The 8,830-nt window shown below is 40.7% G+C and overlaps 1 protein-coding gene across 1 annotated transcript; it reads left to right on the top strand.

Annotated features, from left to right (window-relative positions):
• The first annotated feature begins 213 nt into the window (after positions 1-213).
• On the top strand, positions 214-7,868 carry LOC130831956 (serpin B3-like). Its single transcript, XM_057700449.1, has 8 exons — positions 214-345; positions 955-1,144; positions 1,748-1,804; positions 3,216-3,344; positions 3,658-3,775; positions 4,866-5,008; positions 5,316-5,471; positions 7,038-7,868. The coding sequence occupies exons 2-8, from the start codon at positions 980-982 to the stop codon at positions 7,434-7,436; spliced, it is 1,167 nt and encodes a 388-aa protein (XP_057556432.1). The 5' UTR covers positions 214-345; positions 955-979; the 3' UTR covers positions 7,437-7,868.
• The last annotated feature ends 962 nt before the right edge of the window (positions 7,869-8,830 follow it).

The raw sequence follows: 8,830 nt of genomic DNA, 5'->3' as shown, positions 1-8,830 counted from the left end.
AGTAGCTTAGGGCATGTGAAGAAGTGGGAATTTAACTTTATTCTCATTGGTATTGGAAATCCACCTACATGCATTTCATATAAGCCAATGATTGAAGGTCACAGTTTCTTCTACAGATAAAAAGGAAGCACAGGAATAGAACAATAATCTTCTCTTCACTCACAGAGACTGCATGCTCATAAGGTGTTGGTACCTGGTGAAGAAATCAGAAGTTGATTTACTTGAAACACCAGCTGAGGCGAGGAATGGGAGGCGGCAAGAGAGAGTATATATTCAGGACCTGAGCATCCAGAGCACATAGGCTGACAGGCTGCCTGCCCACCTCTGCTTCCTCCAGGATCACAGGTAAGTGCTCCCAGCAGCTCTGCCTGACAGCATGACTCCTTTCTGAATATAATAACAATGATGGGTATTAGATCATTTGTCTACTTCATTTTGTCTGATTATATTTTATTCTTTAGCCATGGCAAAAAAAAAAAAAAAAAAAAAGCAATATTTCATCTGCTTTAATCTTTAGGGAATTTATTTCCAAAAAATCAAATGCTCCTTTAGGAGGAAGTGTGATGGGGGTAGGATGTCCAGCACCTACAGATCCTTCAAGGAAAAGCCAGAGATGTGCCTCAAGAGAGGGGGCTGGGTGTTAGCACATCAGTCTTTGTCCTGGTGTCTGTTATAAAGCATTTTCTACCGAGTCTTAGTACTACGAGTAAGGAAAAAAAGATAAAGATATTCCTTTAGTTTTCACAAAAGTTTTTTTTTAAATACAAATTTAAAGTCTTCTAATGATGAAGTGTATGCATGTACACTGAAAAAAAGTTTTAAAAGTCAAAGGAAGGAAGCTATGGTTTTCAGAATCCCACAACCTACAGATAAGATATTTTTTAATGAAAATCTTCTTACACACTAACCTTCCCTCAGTAAAGTCATTATAAAATGAATCTGATGCTTTTCCAGGAGTTCCAGACCACAGCAAGCCACCATGATTTCACTCGGTGAAGCAATCACCCACTTTGCAGTTGATCTGTTCCAACAGATCAGACAATCAAAGGAGGAAAATATCTTCTATTCCCCTTTCAGTATCACGTCAGCCTTAGCCATGACTTCCTTAGGGGCCCAAGGACAAACTGCATCAGAAATTGAGAAGGTAGGTGGCAGCTTCCTCTATGTTGACATGTTTGTGCTGGTTTCTGTGTTGGCTGGTGTGCAGATGATCTCAGGTCTGGCTGTCCCCAGGGGTAGCACAGGAAGCTGCACGCATCCCTGTGACTGGGTGGGCGCAGAGCTGTGGGGGGCATACACTCTCCCACAGTCTCCACCGCATCTCTTCTCTGTGCCCAGACTTCCTTTGGGAGCTGGGATGAACCCTACAATTGCCCAAAAACCAGAGGTGAGGCTTAAATGGGAGAGTTCAGGTAGAAGTGATGCACTGACTAAAATGCATGGGAGACATCTACCCGTGTTTCCTCAGCAATGGATGAAAAGTGAATCAGGATTCTCTGAACTGTGGTGATCAGCCAGCATTGTGTTTTTCACACAGAATTTGTGTTTCTTAAGGAGCAAATGCTTGCACAGAAGATTTCTTTGATCTTTGTTCTTTTCTTTTTTATTGGTTTGGCATTTGTTTTGTTTGTTTGTATTCTTTCCATCCTTCCTTCCTTCCTCCCTCCCTTCCTTCCTTCCTTATTTGCCCTGATATACCTAGATCTTTAGAGAAAAATTTCCTTGTTCTACTCCCTGTCTCCTCCAGGTCCTTCACTTTAATGGAATCACAGGGAGCACAAGAGGAGGCGCTACAAACGATCCCGTGAGTCATAGAGCTCTGGATCTAGAGGGAGATCACATATCCAAGAGGGTCATAGTTTAAACTGGGAATTTCAGGTAAACTGGGAAAAGCCAATTTTTAGAGGACGTCTTAGGTAAAATAGATTGAAGAAACAGAGTTGTTTCTCACATCACATTATGTACCTATTTATTTCATATACTCATCTTCCTGAGAGAAGAATAGCATGTGCGTAAGAGCAGGGGCTCCAAAAACCGGAGGGGTTCAAATTGAAAGACTTCTTTTTCCTTTTTTGTTTTTGCCACACCACCTAGCGAGCAGGGCCTCAGTTCCCTGACCAGGGACTGAACATGTGCCATGGCGGTGAAAGCCTGGAATCCTAAGCACCAGGCCGCCAGGGTCTCAGGAGCTTCAAATTGTGCCCTGCTGTTTGGGAATGGGGAACATGGCAAAATACAACAGCCCTGAGCCACAGTGATGGCATCCCCATTAACTAGGGGTGATAGAAGCTCTGCTGCAACACATGCAAATACATGAGAACTAGGAGAGCAGTGCCGGGATAAGGGAAACCCTGATGTATGTTATGTATTATTACTATTATTATTATTATTATAGAAAATAGAGACTATAGGACTCACAATATGTTGCTAAAATTATAAAATTTTAACTAAGTCATAAATTATATTAAGAGCAATAAGAATATGACCACGCATATTTTGGAAAATGATTGAGTGAGAGCTATGGTTTATGGCTAAATAGTTCAAAACCCTTAGCTACCAGGGAGAAGGTTTTGGACTGAGACCAGTGAGAGTTGAAAAATTGGCTCTGTCTCCTGAACAAGCTTCTTAGTTCTCTGAGCTCTCTTGTCTTCATGTGAATGGAAGGAAAGCCTTGGACATGCTGGTGCACCGCTGTCAGCAGTGAACCAAGCACACACGGTTCCTACACTGGGAGCGTGGCCACCATGAGTGAAGAGCCACAGGGCACAGCCACAGGGTCTTAGAAGGTGACCCCACCACAGAGGGCAACAGGGCTTCATGCATTAACATAGGAAATATACACGTTTGATGTTGGCATACAGTTGATGACTGTTAGAGATGCACGATGGTTCTAGCCCTCAAGAAGCTTAAGTTTAGCTACCTGGTCCCTAAACATTTGAGACAATTACGACTCATGCAATAATGGAATGGTGCTGCATCTCTAATTCCAAAGAGAAAAGCCTGGAGTGTGTTAGAGCAGAAAAGAAGAACTACCTGGAAGATTGAATGTAAGGATTATGAAGGATATTCCCTGTAAAATACAACAAATATGGGAAAAGAACCACAAATGTCATCCATGGGGACACCAGATTCTAGGTGTGGATCTAACAGACCTATGGGGGTGTAGTATTTACATACAATGAGAATCCAATGAGCTCACTTTCTGGTGTTTGAAGGTTGAAAAGTCAGGAAATGTTCATCATCAATTTCAAAACCTTCTGACTGAGTTAAAGAAACCCACGGATGCCTACGAACTAAAGGTCGCCAATAGGCTCTATGCAGAAAAGGAGTTTCCATTTCTTCAGGTGAGTTTCATGGCCTCTCTCGCCTTTAGTCTGCATGCTGGGTCCTCTGTTCCCATCTCCTAATGAGGGAGGGGGAGGCAGAGGAGTCTGGCCGACCCACATGGGGAGAATTTCCTCCAGGGGCATCGGGCTTCCTGACCACACCCCACCCACTGCAGCGTCCCAGAGCCTGACAACCCACCAGGGCACGGGGGTTAGGGATTGCACTGTGCACTCAATGTTGTCATGATTGAACATAATTTAATTTGGGAATACCTGCATAGTTGCTGATAAGTGACCCTTAATTCCTCCTTTATTCCTTCCCCTGTGGTAGGAATACATAGATAATGTTAAGAAATTTTACCTGGCCAGTGCGGAATCTGCTGATTTTGTCCATGCTGCAGAAAAAAGTCGAAAGATGATTAATTCTTGGGTGGAAAGTCAAACTAATGGTAGGTTATGAGAGAGTCACTCACTAAAAATCACTGTTGGGTTCTTTCCCTGTGTGAAAGCTGGGCTGGACCCTGCAGGGGTGCCAGGAGCAGGGATGAGATGAGATTGTAGAGGATGGGGGGAGGGCACTGCAGAGAGTGAAATAGTCCATGTCGATGTAGAGAGAAAGAGGGGAGCCCAGGAGGGATCCCAGAACCAGCTCCCTGGAAACACAGCTGAGTCTGTGGATGACAGTGTCTTTGTGGGTCCCATGTCTCTACGCAAACTTCAGGTTGATTATCATCTTTTTCTTTAAATAAGAGGTTTATCTTCTGAATTGTGATCCATAAGGGAAAATATTAAAAGGTTTCCCTTATCTTTTGCTAACTGGGAAACAAGTAGCTCTCCTCCAAACCACTCTTCTTGCCACCTGCAGCAGGAGCTGCGGGGCCCACCTCCCCACCCCCACTCTGCAAGGATGGCCACAGTGTCCTCCCCAACCACAGTAGGCGCTGGATGATGTCTCCATCCTATGAACCATGTCCTCGCTTCCATCCTAAATGCAGGCCAAACCTAAGCAATTCAAAATGGAAAATGAAGATGAAGAGACCCCGGGAAATGGTGTCTGAGCACATGTTTTAGATTTTAGACTTCATGTCATTTTTCCTAAAGAGCATTCAAGCCCATTTCCTCTGAGCAGTGAGTTCAAGTTGGAAATAATAGAAAGCAAAGAAGAAAGTGAAGAAAAAAGAATAGAAGGATGGAGGAAACAAAAGAGGGAGGGAGTTATTGAGGGGACAGGGAGGGAGGGAGGAAACTGACCAGTGGAAAGATCAGCTGAAACCTGTTCATCAGAATGCAGTGTGAGATGACCGATGTTCCCACAGACAGAGACTGAACACCCTCCGAGACAGAGGAAGGGGGTCTCCGTGAGGGCAGCTCCATCAGGCTGCTGCCAGGAGCACAGCTTCACCTTGTGAACAGTCGGGCTCGGAGGCCCTCATGTGGTGACTTGTGTGAATATTGAATCATCAGGTGTAACTTTCAAAGTATCTTCCAGACAAACCACGGTGCCTTTCATAACAGACCTTTGATTTTCTTCTTTGACAGAAAAAATCAAGGAATTGTTTCCAGAAAACTCCATTGACAGCTCTACCATTCTGGTTCTGGTGAACGCAGTCTATTTCAAAGGGAAGTGGCTCCAGGAATTTAAGAAAGAAAATACTGTGGAGGAAAAATTTTGGCTGAACAAGGTATTACCTATAATTTATGTATAAAACATAACAAAGCTACACTTTCAGTGTGAAATTTAAGTACATAGTAATTAATATAAAACTGCAGATAGAAGATAGAACTTGTCAAGGCTTCTTTTCTTTTCTTATTTTCTTTTTCTTTTTTTCACTTTATTTAGTTGGGATTCCTTGAAGAAACTCTTGTCTCTAATTTACAAATTTGCCAGATCATCTTGTAGAAGGAGGATATGTTGCTTTCACGATAATGTTGTCTTTTTTCTTTTAACTTATGCTCAGTTAGCATTTTTGTCACATGAATTTATTGCAGGATACAAGCAAATCTGTGCAGATGATGAAACAAACCAGTCGTTTCAATTTCACGGCACTGCAGAACATGCAAGTCAAGATTCTGGAAATTCCATACAAAGGCAAAGAGCTAAGCATGGTGGTGCTGCTGCCTGATGAAGTAGATGGTCTGCAGAAGGTAAAGCCTGGTACCTCCAGTGCTTCCTATTATTGCTTACATTTCTAGTGATACAGGGCTTGTATGGGCTGCTCTCAGATTGCTGGTAGTGGCTGGCAGAGCTCAAGCACAGAACAAAAAAAAAATCAATACCTTAAGCATCACAGTATGATATGAAGAGTGTATCTGTACATCACAGGTCACATTAATATTCTGGTGAAACTATGCAATGTCAGTTCACAAAAATATATACCTAGGTACATGTGAAGAACCTCTGGTATATTCCATTCTATTCATTTGAAGGCAAGGAAATTAACACATTTGTAGTTGACACATGGAAATTTTGCAAGTTTACTCACAAACAAAACAAGGAAATTAACACAATAAAAGTTACATATTGCATAATAATTCACAGTGGTTTTGTAGACTGTGGGCAAACAGATTTATCTTGACACTCACTTCTTAATTTTCAACTATTCTGTCCCTAGGAGCTCAAAAGTCATTCAGAGCCTCATTGATAGGAGTTCAAATAAAGGGGGGCAGAGGATTATAGAATTTTCCTCTTAGCATTGTTATGATAAACTTAATTTGTAAAAATACCAACAACAATACCTGACAATAAAAAGACATTTCATAAAAGGCCATCTGCGATTACTGTAACAGCCAATGATGATGCGGAAGTGGCTGTAATCTTGCCACACTCCAAATATATACGTGGTAACACTAGGAGTTGGAAATCCTTAATGAAAGTGATGTGGCAATAAATGTGAAGTCATCAGAATGTTCGGCCTCCAGCCCCAAATTCCCCGTTATCAATGACATCGGAAATCTCATTCCCAGGATTTTATCCTATAGCAAGAAGTCTAAACAAGGGAAATGCTTTGGACACAAGTGGCTGAAAATAGTGAAAAATTTTAGATAAGAAACAATATTATGTGTCTGTGTAACCTTAGCTTAGGTTAGGGACTGACAGGCAGTGAAGGGTAAAATATATTAATTATATATACATACTGAGTATCAGTGTAATGGTAGTATTAGGTAACAATGTAAACTTGACTCAAGAAATATATATCTATATGGAAAAAGTATACAAATAGATCAAGCAAGAAAAAGGAATAAAAGTAAGATGTGTGTTGTAAATGCACTATGTAAAAATTTATGGATGAAAGAACATTAACAAGAGAAGTCCATCTGAAAGTGAAGCACATCATAGATAACAAGCCTAAGAAATAGATGGTTCATCTTCTACAAATAATTTTATTTAATGACTCTGTTGTTGCATATATGTGTGCATATATATACATGTATACCTTTTACGAATATTTATGCCTGTGCATATATTATTTACATGTACATATGTACGTAAAAAGAACAAAGTCATGAACATATGAGAACAGCTATTTGATTATATAATATCTATTTAGGACTCTGTTATTTTTGCCTCTTCAGATAAAATGCAAGAAACTGAATCTCCTGTATTTATGTCTACTCTTAAAATAAAGTTTTCCCACACATTTCAATCCAACGTTAAGGGGGCTCAGTGTCCACTGAGAATCCTGCCACTTGTTCCCTTTTCCATTGTTACAGCTTGAAGATCAGCTCACTGCTGAGAAGTTAATAGAGTGGACGAGCCCACAGAATATGAAGGAGGGACTTGTGGATTTACACCTACCTCGGTTCAAAGTGGAAGAGAGCTATGACCTCAAGGACACGCTGACAGCCCTGGGGATGGTGGCCGCCTTCAATAGCGCAGACTTCTCGGGCATGACCGGGACAAGAGATCTGGTGGTGTCGAAAGTCGTCCACAAGTCCTTTGTGGAGGTGAATGAGGAGGGCACGGAGGCCACAGCTGCTACAGGCATAAGTATGACATATTCATCAGGGCCATATTATGACAGTTTCCACTGTAACCACCCTTTCCTGTTCTTCATCAAGCACAACAAGACCAACACCATCCTCTTCTATGGCAGAGTCTCTTCCCCTTAGATGTGATTAGCTGGCGGCTACACTTAGGGACATTCCCAGAGTTGTTCCTGAGCGCTGATTGCTGGAAGTAGCAGGTGCTCTTTCATTCATTCTCCTTTCCAGCCTCATAGTCACCACTAAGAATGTAAAGCTTGAAATACCATGTCTGTCTGTCTCTCACTTTCTACAAACATGTGCCATCCTACTCTATCTCCCCATGATAACTCCTCTTTGGAAAAAAGGTTCACTATATTTTAAAAGGTTATTTCAGCACTCTATCTTCTACTAAGTTTGAAATATGATAGTCTCTATTTCAAAAATTATATCTACTATTCAAACCTATTCACCTAAACACATTTATTTGAATTTAGGTGGTATGTGGGACCCTTACATATTTAAACTTCTTGATTTTGTGAAATGCATTATCAATAAAACAATGACTTATTCATGTCATTTGTTGCTTTTTCTTTTTTTTTCTTTCGAACAAATTGCAAGTGGCCTGCCACACATATAAAACATAATTCAGAAATATATTATCATGTATAAAAATTTTAAAAAGCAGAGCATAATAAAGTTGAAGAGGTGGGTTGTTACCAGAATAAGAAATGCTTTGTAACCCATGTTAAGAATTTAACATAAGAGTCTAGAGCTTTAGATGGGATATGAAATGAATCTCTAAATATGTGACAGGTGATACAAATTTTAGAGTTACTGAGAGAAATACGGCAATGGTAGCTAAAGGTGAAGATGGGATCCTACTGGGAGAGAATAAAGTGAGAAGAAAGGAGGGCCAAGATATGACCTTGCAGTACACCAATATATAAATGTCAAATATAGACAATTTTTCTTTCCTAAAACATAACTTTTCTTAGGGCAGGGGGAATCTTTTGGAGGTTACAGATATGTTTAATACATAGATTGGTGTGATGGTTTCACAGACATCTACTCATCCCAAAACTCATGAAGTTGCGTATGTTAGATATGTACACTGCTTTCTGTATCAATCGTACATCAATAGTTATTTTTGAATGTAAAGTAATAAAAAATCAATATGTTATGTGGTATAAAAAATAAAAACAAAGATAATGGAAGCATAGTGAAGAATATAATGTACATGCAAAACACCTCCCCCAAGGATGCCACCTCTTCACCATTGGATTGGCCAAAGTTAAAATGAGAGGACTGGTCACACCCCCTGTGGAGAGAATGGGGATCAACTAGAACTCTCCTGCACCCCTGGGGGGGTTTCAAAAGCTGCAACCGCTTCAGAAAACAGCCTTGCCATTTTATCTGTTCCATCTTTATTAAGATATAATTGTCCCATAACATTGAGTAAGTTGAAGATGTACAACGTGTGGATTTGATACTTATTTTCTGCAAAATGATCACCACCACAGGTTGCACCAACACCTCTA

Source organism: Hippopotamus amphibius, chromosome 11 (genome assembly GCF_030028045.1).
Source record: "Hippopotamus amphibius kiboko isolate mHipAmp2 chromosome 11, mHipAmp2.hap2, whole genome shotgun sequence".
Lineage (NCBI taxonomy): Eukaryota > Metazoa > Chordata > Mammalia > Artiodactyla > Hippopotamidae > Hippopotamus > Hippopotamus amphibius.
The sequence above is the reverse complement of the archived record's forward strand: the minus strand, read 5'-3'. Positions and strand labels throughout refer to the sequence as shown.

Coding starts and splice junctions, on each gene's coding strand:
- LOC130831956 (XM_057700449.1), top strand. CDS start 980: ATGATTTCACTCGGTGAAGCAATCACCCACTTTGCAGTTGATCTGTTC. Junction 3,345..3,657: donor AGGAGTTTCCATTTCTTCAG/GTGAGTTTCATG, acceptor CCCCTGTGGTAG/GAATACATAGATAATGTTAA. Junction 5,009..5,315: donor AAAAATTTTGGCTGAACAAG/GTATTACCTATA, acceptor AATTTATTGCAG/GATACAAGCAAATCTGTGCA.